The following is a 20263-nucleotide window of genomic DNA, read 5'->3' on the forward strand; positions in this document are numbered from 1 at the left end:
TCCCCAGTGTTAAATTAACACTCCTTAGTGTACATATGTGTCCACACTACAGGGTGTTAAAAGTAACACTTAAGAAGTGTTAAAGTTAATGAGATAATTAAGTGATTAATTAAGTGATGATTGACCATTAGTGATGAGAAACACAAGAACTACAACTTCAGCCACAGCTTTAGATGAAATCAACTGAAGATAAAAGAAGACATTAAATCTCTGAAGATCTCAGCAGAGGAGGATTAAACAACTCCACAAACAGCATTACCAGCTTCACACATTACTAACCAGACTGACTTTATTTCTGTCAGATGACTACAGAAGCGAGAATTACATTTTTGTTGATTTTGTGTTGAAACTTTTTTTAATGTCACCATCATGGTGATTAGTGTTTTCTTTAGTTGGGCAGTTTGATGACATTTTAATATTAGTATTTCACTGGCTGCTGTAACTGAGTATGTTATGGCAAGAAAAGCAAGAGAAAACACAATCAGATGCTGTTGACTGCTCAGTGATAAGAATATGATCATTGTATAGTGATTTTAATCACTGATTTTATGGCTGAGTCTGAGCAATATACTATTAACTTTGTTTTTATTGTGATTCCAGAAAAGATTCAGATTGATTTAAATCAGTAAAGCTGAATAGGTTTTAAAGCAGATTCTACACTAATCACTTGTAACTCCTGCGAGATTAACTCACACACAGACATCAAGAATCTGCCTATGAATCTCAACAATGGTGACATGCTTCATGCCTCAATGCATTCTGGGAGCCATGGATGAGTTTTGCATGATGCACCCAGAATGCATTGCGGCATGAAGCATGTCACCATTGTTGAGATTCATAGGCAGATTCTTGATGTCTGTGTGTGAGTTAATCTCGCAGGAGTTAGAAGTGCTGATTGTGTAATGTGTTATTAAACCGGAAAACAAGATTGTACACATACTAAACGTTGATCAGTTTATCTGATGAAAACACTGCTGGATCTCCTGCTGTAGAGTCACAATGCTACTATAATCCATGACTCTCAGGAGATCAGCAAATAAGGCACCATATGATGATTATAACTGTATCACCAACAACAAGACAACATCAGCTGTCATCAACTTGTCATCATCAATTTCCTCTTGCTGTTCTCACTGTAACAAACAGCTACAGCAGCCAGAAAGAAACTGCTGACAAGTCAAGGGTCAACAACCCAACTAAAGCAACACTAATCACCATAATGGTGGCGTCAAACAAAACTATTATTTTCAATAAATCATCAACATCTAAACCTCAATAAGAGCTTCTGTAGTTGTCTGACAGAAATAAAGTCAGTCTGGTTAGTAATGTGTGAAGCTGGTAATGCTGATTGTGGAGTTGTTTAATCCTCCTCTGCTGAGATCTTCAGAGATTTAATGTCTTCTTTTATCTTCAGTTGATTTCATCTAAAGCTGTGGCTGTAGTATTAGTTCTTGTGTTTCTCATCACTAATGGTCAATCATCACTTAATTAATCACTTAATTATCTCATTAACTTTAACACTTTTTAAGTGTTACTTTTAACACCCTGTAGTGTGGACACATATGCACACTGAGGAGTGTTAATTTAACACTGGGGATTTTGCTGTGTATCAATAGTAACTTGCTCTGTCCTGTCTGTCGTTTGCTCCACGATGTATTTTCTCTATGTGAGAACATGTGTATGTGGCGTGAGAGGCCCATGGCGTGTTGAACATAGCAACAGTAACTAAAGGGGCGGGGCTTTGCGAACGGTCAATTCACCAGCATACAAACGTTCGTCTATCAACAGGTTTTTCTGTCTGGCCAGTGACCGTGCGCTCATAGTGGTGAAGTGGCAGTTTGAATTGAACACAGAATCGATTCTGAATTTTTGAGAATCAACTCTGAATCGTTAGATAACGAATCGCGATGCATCGATGCATCAACCTTTTCTCCAACCCCTGGATTTAGATTTTTTTTAAATTTACTGTAAAGGAATACAAATGCTTTATTTATTATTAATAATAATAATAATAGCACACATTTTTAATCAGTTAAATTTAGTTTAGTTACAGGTAGTTTAAGATTGATTTTAGATTTTTTTAAATGTAATGCAGGGTTTTTCCTGGGTCAAAAATGGTCTTCGGTGGTGGCTGACAGACATGGTCATCCACACACACACGCACAGTAAAAAGTACCCTTCCCACGTGATCTGCAAGCGCAATACTGACAATAAATTTAAAATAAATTCAAAGAAAACGGTTTGTAATTTTTGCTTAATTTATTTTGATACCTTGATGTTTGTTTCTTTTTTTCCTCATTTTTACACTATTTACAGATAATTGTTTTGGTATATAATCATATCGATATTAAAAAGTAGGATTACTTAAACAGTAGTATTCAAATAATTAACAAATAGCCAAATTTTAATTTAAACAAATTCTTACTATCCACTCTTGCTAAATTGTGTAAACACACTTGTGTTCTTAATTCAGATGTGTTCAGATTAAATTATTAAACTGATTCGTGAGTTCAGTGTTGGACAGATCAGTTGTTCTAACCAGTCGTTAAAATGATTCGGTTCAAAGGAGTCATTAGGTCGCGAATCGGACATTAGCAGATGCGTTGTGTGCAAATCCCGACTGTTAGAACATTGCAAAAGATTTGTCAACACACAGAAAACACCTCATAACTGGATAGGATTTGTTTCCCATTTATTGAAAGTATGGTTTATGTCAGCTGGTCAGAGAAGAGTCAACGTTTTTTGAGCGCAATTCACACCAAGCGGTAATTCAAGGAAAAAAATGTCTGAATGCACCACGTGCAACATGGATTCGGTCTTCTGACCTTTTGATTTTGATTAACGTAATATGTGAAATATTAGAGAGCTAAGACGGTGCTTATTTTGAAGACAGAGAGCGTGCGCGTGGGGGAGGAGCTCTGTTCACTCTTTCTGTCATCTGTTAACATGCGCCCTCAAGCGCAGCAGTCATCTACATCAATCATAAATCACAATAACTGATCAAATAAGGCTTTGGTGTGACAAAAAATTGTTTTGGCGGCCGCCAACATTTTTTCAATGTAGGAAAAACCCTGTAATGTAAGGGAAAACTAATATTTTGAATATGTTAAAAGCTATTGCAATAATGAAAAATGTACATGTTTTTGGTGAATTTATAATGTGATAAATTTCTCATAATGCATATTGTTGTTACATTATGAGCTCAAGATGTAATTATGTTTTGAGAAAATTATTACATTATGAAAATTTTATTACCATAATAATATAATGTTTATTACATTATGTGCAGTTATTACATTATGAGTTGCTAAATATATCAAGGTGACAATTGCAATTGACAGCGCTACTCTTCAGCACAATGGTAACCGCAACAGTCAATGACAGAAAACATTAAAAACATTAACAACCAACATATTTCCCTTTACTGAAAAACTAATACAATAACATAAAATAACACTTAATACCTAAATTTGCTCTCTTAATGCAGCCCCTTGCATAGCATGCAGGGAACTACAGATCCACTGCCCAGGGCTGCATTTCTTAAAAGCATTGTTAACTAATTCTGCCTTCACGTGTCAAAATGTCCTATTTTCCACTTCTGAAGTTGTGATTATGAGCTCATTGCATTCAAATTTTGACATGAGGATGTTTATGTCCTATATTTTAACTGGGAAACTAGTATTTATGATAATTCCGATAGTACGTGAAGGCAGCATAAGTTCACAATGCTTTTAAGAAATGCAGCCCTGGGCAATGGATCTGTAGTTCCCAGCATGTTCCAGCAGTTTCCAGCATGCTTTGCAAAGGACTGCATTAAGAGAGTAAATTCAGGTATTAAGTGTTATTGTATGTGTTTTTCAAGACAACGGAAGTGTTGATCACAGAGCTATTTGCAAATGACTTCACACAAATATATTGACTATACTACAAAAATATTGGTCACCATTATGATGATCAATGTTCCTTTAGTTGGGCAGTTTGACTCTTAACTTTATGTGCGGTTGTGGTCTTTGTAACATAATTTACTAAAACACATAATTTGCACAAAAAGACATAAACAAAGATGTATTTAAAATTATACATTCAGAATTTAATATTGTTAATGAATATTATTATTTCAATGTTATTTATTAATAAAAAATAACCACTTTTGGTCAAGGATAAGATTACTGAATTATACAATTCCTTATAATTTTTGGTTTTGGGTTTCTTTGCAACAAATTAAGTATTTTGGTAAACACTTTTACAAATACCACAAACTCACATAAAAAGCCAAGAGTAAAACTGGCCAACTAAATGACTTCTGTTTGTCTATCATCATATAAGTTTGTCTATCTACTCATCATTCTCATTCACCCCCCACACACATATAATACCCTAGCATCTGCATAGCAAAACCCTAGCAACCACCCAAGTACCATAGCAACCACCTGAGTACTTCTCAAGCCAACTTTTTATCTAATTATTATTATTATTTATTTAGTTTATTTTGTAGTTTTGAACATTAGAATTGCAGCAATGATCCTGCTATTGCCACCATACACTAAAAAACACTGAGTTAACAATCCGATTTGAGTTGTTCTTAGGGCTGGGTAAATATAGGACAGAACACATGTTGGGTTAATTTTCCCCAGCAAATTGGGTTGTTTATTTAACCCAGACTAATGGACTGATTTATTTTTACTATAATACTAGCTTTTATTTTCTTCTTTTTTTTTTTACTTCATACATGAATGAATGTTTACGGATTAACTTTAATCCTCTAAATGTTTTTAAAATACTCCACATAACCACTGGTTTGCATTATAATTCCTTTCTTTTCTATCATATTTTTCAGTATAGCATATTTTATATAGTTTTAATACATTTTGCCTACATTTAAGCTTGTTTAACAAATATTAGAAGTAAAAATTAAACATTTAGAAGCAACAAGTGTAATCAACCAGTCGCTGTTATCCCGTTTCCACCATAATGGTGCTGTATCTTGTGCCAGAGCTTTTATCATGTTCAGTGTGGGAACTTCTAACTTCAGACCGCCGCCCTGCATTTCACTCATAGCAGAAATATGCTGTGGCTGGCTCCATAACCTGTCCATAAACAAACAGCAGTGATGTAAAGTAACAAATTACAAATACTCTCGTTACTGTAATTGAATAGTTTTTCTTAGGAATTGTACTTTATTAAGTAGTTTAAAAACAGTGTACTTTTACTTTTACTTGAGTACATTTTAAGTGATGTATCGGTACTTTTACTGCGCTATTTTCCCTAAACCTGCAGTCGCTACATTATGTTTATTTTTGTCCTGTCAATGTGATTGGCCAAGGCGAATAATAAGTCCTGTCTCCATGCGTCACACGTGTGACTCCCGACATACACAGTAAAATCCCCAGTGTTAAATGAACACTGCTCAGAGCACATATGGTCCCACTCTAGAGGGTGTTAAAGTAACACTGAATCAGTGTTAAAGTTAATGAGATAATTAAGAGATTAATTGAGTGATGATTGACCATTAGTGGTGAACACCTGATGATAATGAGCAAAATCACTGAAGGAAAGAGAAAAAGAAAAACACAAAAACTACAACTGACTATTAAAAAGACATTAAATCTCTGAAGATCTCAGCAGAGGAGGATTAAACAACTCCACAAACAGCATTACCAGCTTCACACATTACTAACCAGACTGACTTTATTTATGTCAGACGTCTACAGAAGCTCTTATTGAGAATTAACAGATTTTTTGTTTGATTTTGTTTTGAAAATTGTTATTACTTTTTAAAATTTGATTACTTTTTAATGTTAGTGTTTCTCTCAAACTGAGTTTGCTATGGCAAGAAAAGCAAGAGAAAACACAAGCAGATGCTGTCGGCTGCTCAATGATAAGAATATGATCATTCTATAGTGATTTAATTCATTGATCTTATTACTGAGTATGAGCAATATACTATTCACTTTTTTTATTGTGATTCTAGAAAAGATCCAGCACGGTTTTAATCAGAAAAGCTGAATACGTTTAAATGACAGATTGTACACTAATCACTTCTAACTACTGCGAGATTAACTCACACACAGACATCAAGAAACTGCCTATGAATCTCAACAATGGTGACATGCTTCATGCCGCAATGCATTCTGGGAGCCATAGATGAGTTTTGCGTGATGCACCCAGAATGCATTAGCGGCATGTCACCATTGTTGAGATTCATAGGCTGATTCTTGATGTCTATGTGTGAGTAAATCTCACAGGAGTTAGAAATGCTTATTGTGTGATGTGTTATTAAACCGGAGTACAAAAGTTATGTAAAAAAATTTTGATAATCGTTTAATTTTTCTGATGAAAACACTGCTGGATCTTCTGCTGTAGAGTCACAAGGCTACTATAATCAATGACTCTCAGAAGATCAGCAAATGAGGCACTATATGATGATAATAACTGTATCACCAACAACAAACATCAAGTTTATCTTGCTGTTCTCACCGTAACAAACAGTTAAGGGTCAAGAGCCCAACTAAAGCAAACACTGATCACCATAATGGTAATAAAAACAACTTTTATTTTAAAAAAATCATCAACATCTAAACTCTGTCAATTCTCAATAAGAGCTTCTGTAGACGTCTGACAGAAATAAAGTCAATCTGGTTAGTAATGTGTGAAGCTGGTAATGCTGTTTGTGGAGTTGTTTAATCCTCCTCTGCTGAGATCTTCAGAGATTTAATGTCTTTTTTATAGTCAGTCGTAATTCTTCTGTTTTTCTTTTCCCTCTTTTCTTCAGTGATTTTGCTCATTATCATCATGTGTCGCCACTAATGGTCAATCATCACTTAATTAATCTCTTAATTATCTCATATGTGCCATATGTGCTCTGAGCAGTGTTAATTTAACACTGCGGATTTTACTGTGTATCCACCATAGTGTTAGGGTGTCGCGACCAGCCTAGAGTGAGAGGCACACGCACGCTTTATGAAACGGGGTTGTTGCAGGTTACTGTTTGATGACTTATATCGTGAAATTGCTCCGTGAGCCAACATACATCCTCATCTCAGTGTAGTTTATCAACTGAGCGAGGAGAGAACTCGTCCAAAGTTAAGTGTTTCTTAAAGGGGCGGTACACTTCATTACAAATCATATATAAAACTTCAAAAATATACATACCAGCATGGGCGTGGTAGTGGGGGGGAAAGTGGACCTGACTACCCAGGGCCCCGTCTAGGGAGAGGGCCCTTTGAAAAGTCTGGAATATATTTTAACATGGAACATGGGGGCCCATCAGGACTGCCTATGCATAGGGCCCAGAATTTTGTGCTACACCCCTGCATACCAGCATAATTAAATCAAAAGACAATCCAATGAAAATCAAAAAATATATTCAAAATAAGATAATCAGGGTTTTTAATAATAAAGAATATATTTTGAGTGAAAATTATAATGCTGATTTTACACTCATTACAAGTGCATATTTTAATGTAATGTGTTCTCACATGGCGATTTAAAATTGTAGTCCATGTATATAGCAAATTACTCATAAAACATCAGATTTATATTTAAATCAGGTTTATGTTTTTAATTACAAGCAAAAATAATGTGAGTTACTCGATTCTGATTTCTGAAGTGTAGCCTATTCTTTTAACAGAGACAATTTAAAGCAGTACAATGAATGCGTCTTGAAAAGAAAGAACTTCTTTTTTAACATAAAATTGTTAATGTACAACGCTTTGCAACCTTTTTTAATTAACCCCAAGAAACCCTCTACAGACTGGTTGTCATAAATGTTACCAGGTTGTTGGTTGCTTTCTCAAATGTTACATGGCTATATTTTTAGTGCTAGCAGTCAAAAATAAAACTTGGAGAAATATTGAAATACTGTTGATCTCATGTTTTTTTGTTCTTACTGAGAATCATCCATAAAAGAGTAAGCTACATTTTTTATTTGCAGGGTATAAGGTGGAATAACATTCATAGCATAATACTCACTACTCACTAGGCATGTGCCGGAATCAAATTTTCATGTTGCGATTAATTGCTGAAGCTTTTATCACGGTATACGGTATTATCACGATATTAAAATAAGTTGCAAAAAAAGTGTTGTCATACTATAACAGGTTTAATAACTTTCTTATAACAAAAGAACCAAACATTTAAATACAATAAAGCAATACACAAAAATGTATAAAGTAAACAAATATTTAAAACCGATTAAGTGCAAAAGAATTATAAAGAACAATAGGTAACACTTTACAACAATGTCTCACCAGTTAATGCATTAACATTAACAAAGAATGAATGGCTACATTTTTACAGAAGTTATTCTTCTTTGATAATGTTAGTTTAAAAAAGCAATTATTAGTTAGCGTTAGCTCGGGTCCATTAAATAATAGTTACAATTTTTGATTTTAATAATGTGTTATTAAATGCTGAAATGTACATTTAACTAAGATTAATACATTCTTTAGAAGTATTTTTCATTGTCAGTTTGTTAATGAATGAACTTATGTTAAATAATGGAGCCTTATTGTAAAGTGTGTGATTGAACCACAGTCAGAACATATTCAAACAATATGTAGGGCATGTCATTTAGTCCAGATTAAAATATAAAATGTTTAAGTTTGAAAATGAATAGCCTTAAGTCTTTAAGTATTAAGTATTAGGTTTTGTTTATGAGGGTTACCGGGGAAACGGCTGCATTTCTGCTGTTCCGTCAGCGCCCTCTGCTGTTAGAGAGTGAATGTGCACTTCAGCGCATCTCCTCATTCCGCCATGTGCTTGGCTCATGCGCGGTCTGTTTACATCAGTGCACGTTCCTCTTTGACATGTTGTACATTTTAAACGGTTGATGGGTAAAGTATTCTTAAAATGCATTCTAAAAATCGGAATAATTCGTAATAAATAATTATTCACTGTATTTTGAAGTGCCCACAATAACAATATTGTGCATGTTCATTATTGCGGTATATCGTATTACCGTTTACCGGCACATGTCTACTACTCACTACTCTTGAGTACTTTTACAAGGGCTACTTTTTACTCCTACTTTGAGTAGTATTTAGGACAGGTACTTTTACTCTACCTGCACTACATTTTTTGACAAGTAACAGTACTTTTACTTGAGTATGCTTTTTCAGTACTCTTTCCACCACTGACAAACAGTGATCAACAAAACAGAACAACTGTTGGATTTAACAGTGTAACTGTTTTCCATAGTCATTGTAATCGCTGACATTGTCTTTTCGCTGATATTTTCTTTTACATTTCAGCAGGGGGGGCACACATGATCTTATCAGATCTTTAACATACTCTACATCCCACTATCACATAAGACAGGAAAAAACTGGTTCCTACCTTCAGACCCACACAGAAGCAGTCCATAAAAGACATGTTCTACTGGAAGAGACTATAGCCCTGATGCAGGAATCTCACCAATCAGTAGAGGATGTCCTTCAGAGAGTCAAAAGCCAGCACAAAACGAGCATGAAGAACAAGTATGAGAGATTATTTGATGGAATCAAATTACAGGACAATGAAACACTTCTGAACAGGATCTACACTCAGCTCTACATCATAGAGGGAGAGAGCGAAGGAGTGAATGAAGAACATGAGGTTTTACAGATGGAGAAAACAACCAGAACACAACACTCACAAGACACTCAAATCTACTGCAATGACATCTTTAAAACCTCACCTGAACCAAGATGTGAGGAGAAAGACCAAATCAAGACTGTTCTTACTAAAGGCATCGCTGGAATCGGAAAAACCGTCTCTGTGCAGAAGTTCATTCTGGACTGGGCCGAGGGAAGAGCCAATCAGGATGTAGATTTCATGTTTGTGCTTCCATTTCGAGAGCTGAACTTGATCCGAGATCATCAGTACAGTCTTCACAGACTTCTGCTGGACTTTCACCCTGAACTTCAAGATCTGGACCCAACGGTTTATGAGAAGTGTAAAGTTGTGTTCATCTTTGATGGTCTGGATGAAAACAGAATCACACTGATGTTTTCAGAAACTCAGAAAGTTTCTGATGTGACTGAGACTTCATCAGTGGGTGTGTTGATGTCAAACCTCATGAAGGGAGAGCTGCTTCCCTCTGCTCTCATCTGGATCACCTCCAGACCAGCAGCAGCCAGTCAGATCCCCTCCAAATACATCAACCGTCTGACAGAGATTCAGGGATTCAATGATCATCAGAAGGAGGAATATTTCAGGAAGAGAATCAGTGACGAGCATCAAGCCAGCAGAATCATCTCACACATCAGAAGAGCAAGAAGCCTACACATCATGTGCCACATACCCGTCTTCTGCTGGATCTCATCCACTGTGCTTCAAAAGCTCCTGAAAGAAGATCTGAGTGCAGAAATCCCTCAAACTCTGACTGAAATGTACATCCACTTCCTGCTGATTCAGATCAACATGAGGAATCAGAAGTATGAAGAGAGAGATCCAGAGAAACTCAGAGAAGTAATTGTGAAACTAGCTGAAGTGGCTTTCAAACAGCTGATGAAGGGCAATGTGATGTTCTATGAGGAGGACCTGATTGAGAGCGGCATCGACGTCACTGACGCTTCAGTGTATTCTGGGATTTGCACTGAAATCTTTAAGGAGGAATCTGTGCTTCATCAGAAGAAAGTCTACAGCTTTATTCATCTGAGCATTCAAGAATTTCTTGCTACTTTCTATGCATTTTACTATTATGTAAGTACAACTATGGAGGGACTGAGGAATTTTGCTTCAGTACAACATTTACTTAAAACTGCAGTAGATAAAGCCCTTGAGAGTGAGAATGGACATCTGGATCTGTTCCTCCGGTTCCTGCTGGGCATCTCACTGGAGACCAATCAGAGACTCTTACAGGATCTACTGACACACACAGAGAACAGCTCAGAGAGCATCAGGAGAACCACACAGTACATTAAAGAGAAGATCAAAGATGGACATGGACTCTCCACTGAAAGATCCATCAATCTGTTCCTCTGTCTGCTGGAAGTGAAAGATCAGACTCTGTCCAGAGAGATTCAGGAGTTTGTGAAATCAGATAAACTCTCAGAGAAGAAACTCTCTCCTGCTCATTGTTCAACAATCGCCTACATGCTTCAGATGTCAGAGGAGGTGCTGGGTGAGCTGGATCTCAAGAAATACAACACATCAGATGAGGGCAGAAGAAGACTGATACCAGCTGTGAGCAACTGCTCTAAAGCTCTGTGAGTGTTTAGTTCTTGTGTACTTATTGAATAGGCTTAACATTATTGCATAACTTCAATAAGATACATTTTCACATTTAAACGTATTACACTCACAGAAAAAAAATGCTTTGCTGTGTTTCAGTCTGGCTAACTGTTATCTCACTGCTCAGGACTGTGAAATGTTGTTATCAGTCTTTCAGTCTTCAAACTTTGTCCTGAGAGAGCTGGATTTGAGTAACAATGACCTGCAGAATTCAGGAGTGAAACTGCTCTCTGATGGACTGAAGAGTCCAAACTGTCAGTTGGAGATACTGAGGTATTAAGAACGTTTAAGAGATAATGTACAATCAGCTGGTCATTATATTGATGTTGTCTGTAGATGATCTGACTATGTGTGTGACTGTAGGTTGTCTGGCTGTATGGTGACAGAGGAAGGCTGTGGTTATGTGTCTTCAGCTCTGAGTTCAAACCCCTCACACCTGACAGATCTAGATCTGAGCTACAATCACCCAGGACAATCAGGAATCCAGCTGCTCAACCACAAACTGAATGACCCAAACTGCTCGCTGCAGACACTCAAGTATGTGTGACAGTTAACCTCTTAACCGGATTGAGGACGCATTCGTCCTCAAGCTTTTATTTGTTTAAATTAGCTCAAATGACTGTCAGATGTAAGTAATTACAAGTGACAAACTATACATCATTTAAAAGATCTAAGAGTCAAGATTTCATTTTTTACCTCTGTTTTATTCTCAAAGTCTTATAGTGACAGTAATTTGTTAATATGTGTCAGGAGTTATGAATTTGAAAACCGCGTCGGTACCATCTGATTGTAATATGAACCTCAGCTGATCTCATTCATAAAAAAACTCCTCTATTCTCCTCACGAAGACTCGCGAAAAATCAACATCCCTCAGGGGTTTTAGTTCAAAAGTGTGCAGATGAGGAGAAATATTGATAGATTCTCATATGTCTGTGTCAAATTTCTAAACAGAGGAATATTTTTTTTTCAATACTTCCTCAAAATTCCCTAGATGTAGCCTATTCATGAGCGACGAAGAATCTTATGTGTTGTTTTCAATTCATACTGGCAGCCGGAGGGCGCTCTGTGCACATGTAGTCCATATATGGTACAGACAGACGAAGAAGATACCATGTGCCATAATAGAGGTCCATAATAAAAGCTTCCTGAAAACGCTAAAGATGCAAATAGAGACATTTGAAGACTAATAAACACACAATCGCGACGATGTATGGTTTGTCTGTGTTCTTTATACCATGTTGGGTGTATTCATAATAGATTATATTTATAATGCAATGCTATTCGACATTGTGTGCTAAGCTAACATGCTAGCTAGCCAATGCACCTGCCACCTGGGCAAATATGTTATTTTTATTAATAATTTTGAATAGACTGAAATGAAAAACCAACTGAAATGTTTCTATTGTCAACAACGGCATTTGAGGCATTTCATTAAAAAAAAACATTTCATAAAATTCAGAGTTTTAGATTTATCATCTTCAGATTTGAAATATTACATGGTCAGACATGTGGCTTCAGCTGTAGTGCACTTCTAGATTGCTAAAATGCCAACTTCAATTTTATTTTCATAAAGATATTTCATACAAATATATTTCTAATAACTTTACAAAACTTTGAAGCTTATTATAGCTATTTTTGATTATGAAAATAATTCTAATTTTGAATTTACAGTAAACTGCCAAGTGTCTGCTTTCAAATGACGCCATACTTATGATTTTAGTGCAAAGGAATCATTAACTGTAACGAAAAAGTTTATCAAACTGTACATTATGCCTCATTAGGTGTGAAAATGGTCACACTATAGTATGGCCTCTTGTTGCTTAAATATATATATATGTCAAGTCAAGCCCAGTTCTTCAATGAATACAGACTTTATTATCAATGACTTCTGTTTGGATTATTACACTTGACAAAAGGCGAGATCTTTAGTGAATAAATTGTTTTTAAGCTTTAACATGTTTTTTAAATGTTTTTGTTGAGCTATGTACCTATTGTAATAGTAAAACCCTTTCATTGCTCATTAGTTATCACTTTATTGAAAATTACTTGTTCAGTGAAGTTCATTATGTTATATATATATATATATATATATATATATATATATATATATATATATATATATATATATATATATATATATATATATATATATATATATATAATCAACATTATTCAACCCCCTTGACCTGCAATATATTGCTGCCAAGAATACAATTTTATGAAAAAAATTCAGCAATGGCTTCAGTAAACTATTATAGAACGTTTATTAATACACATTTGAGTGATTCTGAGAACGTAAAGTTGATGAGAAATGAAAAAATCTAATTGGCTGTAAACATTAATGTTCAAAATTATTCAACCCCCAAAAGCCAAATTTTGTGCAGAATATTTTAATCTTTATAACCTCCAATAAATGTTGCCTGTGAGTGCTTTGAAGCTTCTGTCACCTCTCTATTGCAATCTTGGCCCATTCCTTGCTTGAAAAAGCTTCCAGATCACTGACAATCTTTGGTTTTCATGTTATCACTGCTTTCTTCAAATTCCACCAAATATTTTCAATGAGATTTAAATCTGAAGATGTACAGGCCACTCAAGAACATTCTACTACTGATTCCTGAACCAAGCTGAAGTAGATTTGGATATATACTTTGGGATGGCTGTCCTGCAGGAAAGTCCATTGATCATCAAGCTTCAGACTCTGCACCAACGGCATCACCGTCTTTGCCAAAATTGCTTGATACTTCAAAGAATGATATCCTTCATACAGTCAAGATTTTCTCTTCCTGCAACAGCAATTCACCCCTTTAACAAGACTGGACTGCCTCCGTGTTTGACCAAGTAGACAGTGTTCTTCTGCTCATAAGCTTCTGCCTCCTTTGCACCAGACATACCGCTGATCCATGGGTCCAAAAAGTTCCAGTTTGGTCACATCACACCATAACACATTCTTCCAGAACTCCACAGGTCTATCCAAATGAATTTCAGCATATTCAAGTCTGCTTTTTATGTTCTTCTTGGTCAACAGTGGCATTCGGCAAGATGTCCCAACATGGCCATGTTTGTCTATTTTTCCTTACTCTGCATTTAAATGTTTTTTCCTCCTTTCATCTTGCAAGTCTTTGGCAGTAAATTGAGGGTTACCTTTTGAAAGGGAACTTGCACTGCCCATTGCACACTGTCCAGTGTGAGTGGTTACTGCCAGTTTGCAGTCCCTTTCACAGGATGCCTCTACTAGAGGCTAATGTTTCAGAGGCTCTGTTCTAAGACACAGACAGGTGGTAGGCCAGACTTGGTCGCAAGAGCAAACCAGGTCAGCCTCCCTGGTGGCATTCAGGGTTGACTACGTTCCCCTGAAAAGTGACTGGCCGGGGCTCCTGTCGGCTCCCTGGTCATATTCCCTTAAAGGAACCCCTTCCAGGAGAAGTTGTTGGTTCCAAGCCTTTGAGTGGCCTTGGTATGCATTTGATGTATTTCAAGGGCCTCTTAGAGGCTTATAGCTTGGGCTGGGGCTGTAGGGAATAAGGTCATTGACAGCCTTGTGTGACCTGAGGGGGAGTGGTTCTAGCATTTCAGTTGAAATTGCTATTTCTATGTTTGTCACAGCCATGGCATGCATGGGGTAATCATTTTGATTGCAACTGTATATAATATGTGTATATGTTTTGTCTTTCTTTAGTCTGGAGAATGGAGGACATTTCAGGATCAGACCAGGATTGAGAAAATGTAAGAGACACACACACACACACCTATGCATATTTAAATATGTGATAGATGTTCTGATCTCTCTTCTTGTGTTCAGATGCCTGTGATCACACACTGGATCCAAACACAGCACACACTCAACTCATTTTATCTGAGAAGAACAAAACAGCAACATGTAAGAGAGAGCATCAGCCGTATCCTGATCATCCAGACAGATTTGAGTTCTGTGAGCAGGTTCTGTGTCATGAGAGTCTGACGGGACGCTGTTACTGGGAGGTTGAATGGAGCGGCTCAGGTCATGTAGCAGTGGCATATAAAGGAATCAGCAGGAAAGGAGGAAGTAACTGTAGATTTGGACGGAATGAAAAGTCCTGGAGTCTTTACTGTAGTGACAACATGTTTACTTTTTGGCACAATAATAAGACAACTGACATTCCTGCTCCTACACCCCGGTCTAATAGAGTAGGAGTCTATGTGGACTGGTCGTCCGGCACTCTGTCCTTCTACAGCGTCTCTGACACACACACACTCATACACACATTCAATACCACATTCACTGAACCCCTCTATGCTGGAATTGTAGTTTATCCTGATTGTTCAGTGTTTCTGTGTAAGATTTAACAAGCTTCTGTGAGACTCTATTTTGAAGCAGAGTTTACATCTTGCAATTGTAACTTTTTCATTTGAAACCTTAAAGGTGCCATAAAATGAGTTGAAACAATATTTTAAATTGTTCTCTGATATCTACATAGTGTCACATACCTGTCCTGTTTTGTGGAGCACATGTGGTGTATTGTTGTTTTGGGCTATGTGCTCGTGTCTCTGTCTGATCCCTCCCCCTGTTATCTGATTAGTGTTTGATTTCTCCCACCTTTTCCCTCCTGATTTCTTCCCCTTTAAATAGTTCCCTTGTGTTCCCAACGTCCTTGTCGTTACGTTGTTTAACGTCTCCCTTCCCCGTGATCCGCTCCCTCTCAGTGACCTGTTTTGGTATGTTGTTTGTTTTGAAGTGTTATTTTCTTGTTTCTAGTTTTGTTATGTTTTCCCCCTTGTGGGTTTTTATTTTTTGATTATGTTTATTAGTGATGGGCAGACCGAGGCTTCGTGAACCACTGAAGCAGTTGAAGCAAATGTGTCATATTGTTTCAAAGCTTCGAATCAATCTGACACCCGTCTCTACGGCACCATCTAGTGGTCATTTCCATGTGTTGATCTGAAATACCTTGACAATGATCCATGTAAAAAAATTGTTTTTAACATCTGTCTGACAACTACATGATCTTGGTTTTGTAACCTGTAGCCTCGTCATTGTAAAGAACTATATATATTTTGTTTGTTATACAAAATGAACATTAATAAAATAAATAAAGCCACAATGTGTCACATTTGTCACAAAACATTTTTATTCAAAAATATGAATTGCTCTGCTGTTGAAGGACTCAGCTGACTTCTTTTTTTTTACATATAAATTCTCCAGCCTTTGAAAAAATCCTCTCACAAGGACACTTGTTGCTGGCATGCACAAATATTTTTGGATGATGTAAATACATGGATGATGTATTGTTGCAGAAGGCTAGCTGCCTATCACAATACACACATCTCACTTTATTTGGTGCTTCCAAATGGAAATGCTCCCACACCACAGATGTACGGCATCTCTTGCGTGCAGCCTCCATTTTTATATATTCTATTAATATATCTATCTATATATCACCTATGAATCTATATCTATATAATTCTATATATCTAACTTATGCTGTGCTATCTATCTGTCACTATCTAACTTAGCCTATATGAATGTGTCACTATATCTATACTATATGTCACTGTCTATACCTATCAGTCAATATATCTAATTTAAATCTAGCCTAAATATAACTAACCAGAGCGCACTATAAATCTCACTGCTATCACAAAATCACTGCTATCACAAAATCACTCTCCTCTCACAAAAAACCACGAGGTGAAGATGGATTTACTTCACTTTTAAACTGTGGTGAATTAGGTTATACAGATGTGTGACTGTGTGGCTTGTTCCCGCCCCCTTTAATCAACGCAGTTTCGACAGGCGCCACCTGATGAAACACTTTGAAGCTTCATTTAGCCATAGTCACGTGACATGGGTGTTTCGAATCACAGTTAGGAGCAGTGTTTCGAAACATCTGCGCTTCGGGATCTCGGCAAAGCCCCGAAACGTCTGTTTCGCGTCTGCCATCCCTAATGTTTATTTGTTAATAAAACCATCCCTTCCTGCATTTGAGTCTTCACCTTAGTTTTCTTTAGTTTGAACGTAACACATAGAGGGTATGTGACTTATTTAAGGGCAAAGTTGTCCAGATACGGTTTTACAGGTCCATTTACAACCCTAGAAATTGTCCCTAAAATGAAATGGTCTGTTTTTGCCTTATATGGAAGGATCATGAATATTAATGTAGAGTTCTGCTCTTATTGGCTGTTTCACTGCGCGGCTAATTTCCATAGATCACATTGACAGCAAACACATCTATACTGTCCGTCATGACAATGGAGAGATTAGGCATCCAACCTTATATATTTAAGCCTGTTTCTGATTAATATGCAGATTTTGAGGAACAGCCAGTTGTTTTGAGATTGGAAATTGGGAGTGGTAAGTTTAGTCTTTATTTTCAGTAAAAACCTGCAAAACGTAACATCAATACTAGAACTTCAGCCTAAACGTCAACTAGCATATACCATTAACTTTACACATTAACGCATAACGTCAGCAGTCACAACTTTGTTTTTAGCATTGTAAAAACATTTTAATTATTGTAATGCATCACTGTATGATTTTACAATGACAGCTTCTTCTCTTTGAATCACGAACTCTAAACAGCGAACTGGGTAGCACATAAATATGTTGTTTGTACAGTACAGTAAAGTTTTTTTGAAAAAATTTTTTGAGTAAAATTGACTAGATGCCTTGTCAAATGACTATCGTTTCAACTTAAGTGGTGGAGAAGGTGACGTTAGCTAGAAGGATCAAGTGAGCTATCTGTAAGCAACTAAACTAACGTAAACTAAAAAATTACCTTAAATTTACAGCAACTTACTGATAATTTTGGTTGCCAGTAAAACTGTAAATTTACATGTGTACTGTAAATCATTAATTACAATTGTACTGTAAAAATACAGCACACTACTGAATACATACTGTAAATTACCCCCCCCCCCTTTTTTTACAGTTGTTACTGTAAATTTACAGTAGAAATAATGTATGTTGACTGTAAAAAATGTACCATACAATTTACAGGAATTTACTGACAAAAAATTCTGTAAAAATATTGTTAATTGCTGTAAAATTGATCATAGAATAGTACTGCAAAGAAATGTACAGTTAATCGTTGTATGTGAAACCAGTAATTTGTTATTTTTTTTTAGGGATGCACCGAATGCAGATTTTTGGGGTTCGGCCGAATACCGAATCCACTGGTTAAGATTCGGCCGAATCCGAAACCGAATACCGAATCCTACTCCCATCTTCTGTCCATTATCACAGTAAACACATTAATGAAGTGAACAACGTCCACAGCAGTGTAGGGATGCTATTGACCGCTTAACCGTTAACTGAAAGTAAGAACTTTGACCGATTAATATCAGTTAAACGGTTTAAATGTTTTTAACGCTTTTTTGTTTGTTTGTTTTTTGATGCATGATTAAGAAAAATATGCTGTAGCGTTATTTGTTCACTCACGGAGCGCGTCGACATGTGCAACCACAAACCAGATATATCTCTCAAAATGAAGCAATGGAAAAGTTTACTGTGTGGGACCATTTTGACAGAAAAATACAGCAGTAGTACAAGCTCCTGACTGGTGGAAAGCAAATGAACGGCGTGCCGCTCTAGCGAGGCGTTATCTCTGTATTCCCGGGACATCATCTGAAGCCTTTCGTAGTGTGGTTTTGGTCAAGTTTACTAAAGTAAACATTGTCGTGTATGTTCTTCTCGCTGCTGTTTCCTGATGATTTATAGAAAAATTACCCTGAGTCATCCTCTGTCGTTTCAAAGAACAGCACAACGGATTGACAGAGGGTGTTTTCTGCTGCGGGTTTAACTGTCAACAGTTAAATTAATTTGGTAATTATTTAAGTGAAAAATATTTAGTGTTGTAACAGTTATGATTCAATCAGTCATGTGGCAGGATAGACCAAAGTCTGAACACCTCTCAGCCCTCGTGACTTGTCTAATCAAATCATACTTATACAAAGGGCCTGTGTGTTGATGTAATCATCTACGCTGAGTAGATCCGAGGCGTCATTGTGTAGCCGCAAGAGATTGGAGCGTTGAACTCTTTGGACGTCGGACATCCCCTCTATAAGAACAGGAGCGACCATCAACTCTTTGCATTTTCGCCACCACAAGGAACGGACCTCTTGGCATTTCGCCATGGAGGGGAAGACCAACCCTGGTCTTCCCAATCCTGAGAGAAGGCCTCCCTGCACGGAGAGAGGAACCGGCAGACTTCTGGAGCGACTTTCCTAAACTTCAAAGAAATTCTCCTGGACCCGCAAATCCTTAGCGAACTTCCCCGACGATTCGAACTCAGACACTTACACGAGAAGCCGTAGTTATGCAAGTATTCTATTTCACAATCAAACTTCTTGGAAAAGGTTGTCTGAATTATTCCCGTTCGCAGGAATATGAATTTCTTGAGGGCTCTTGCGAAATGACTGCAAAGCTCTCTCTCTCTCTCTCTCTCTCTCTCTCTCTCTCTCTCTCTCTCTCCCTTGTTAATTCTCTCTTTCCATCATTCTTTTTCCCTTATTCGTTAAGTTTCATGTTTCCTTGTTTGTACCATATTGTTTGTTTTCTCCTACATATATATGCATATTTCCCCCTGTGTGAATCGTAGCTTTGTAAACTGTAGTTGTTTTATTAAAACCCAATGATTGCATTGAAGTGAATCCGTATTGTTTTGCTCACAAATATCGAAGTCAATGAGACGTAAGATTTTAGCTACCCATTTAAGCTTGATTTTCCTGTATTACTACTTCAGTAATACAAATTGTACAAACATAAGAAATATTATTTGTCCTGATCAAACAGATTAATGTTTCTTAAGGTTTGTAAGATTGATAATTGATGAAGAAATCAATTTGGATAAAGGTTACTTTTAAATGATTAAAGGTTCCGTTATACGTTGATATTGTCTGTACAACAAGCAAATCATATTCATAGACTCATGAATATTTAGACCATTTGAATTAATTATTCCCCGAAACTCATTGTTGCTACAGTTCTGGTGGAGGATATTTTGGGCAGTTTCAAACTTTGTTTTTGTGAGCAATATTAATATTCATATTCATGTGTATTTTTGGGTATTAATAT

At 36.6% G+C, this 20263-nt stretch overlaps 1 protein-coding gene across 10 annotated transcripts in view; it reads left to right on the top strand.

Moving 5' to 3' along the window:
* Nucleotides 1-16300, top strand: part of LOC307124378 (protein NLRC3-like) — a 36523-nt gene extending 20223 nt beyond the window's left edge. For 5 of the 10 annotated variants that reach the window (XM_079813535.1, XM_079813527.1, XM_079813529.1 and 2 more), the window contains 5 exons: nucleotides 9252-11189; nucleotides 11314-11487; nucleotides 11578-11751; nucleotides 14891-14937; nucleotides 15014-16298. In XM_079813535.1, the coding sequence (XP_079669661.1) occupies nucleotides 9252-11189; nucleotides 11314-11487; nucleotides 11578-11751; nucleotides 14891-14937; nucleotides 15014-15537 (2857 nt within the window). In that variant the 3' untranslated portion in view covers nucleotides 15538-16298. Of the gene's footprint in view, nucleotides 1-9251; nucleotides 11190-11313; nucleotides 11488-11577; nucleotides 11752-14890; nucleotides 14938-15013 lie in introns of all 10 variants that reach the window. The other 5 variants (XM_079813532.1, XM_079813531.1, XM_079813533.1 and 2 more) reach the window with 2 other exon arrangements.
* Nucleotides 16301-20263: the final 3963 nt, after the last annotated feature.

Source organism: Gobio gobio (genome assembly GCF_949357685.1).
Source record: "Gobio gobio genome assembly, chromosome: 3".
Classification (NCBI taxonomy): domain Eukaryota; kingdom Metazoa; phylum Chordata; class Actinopteri; order Cypriniformes; family Gobionidae; genus Gobio; species Gobio gobio.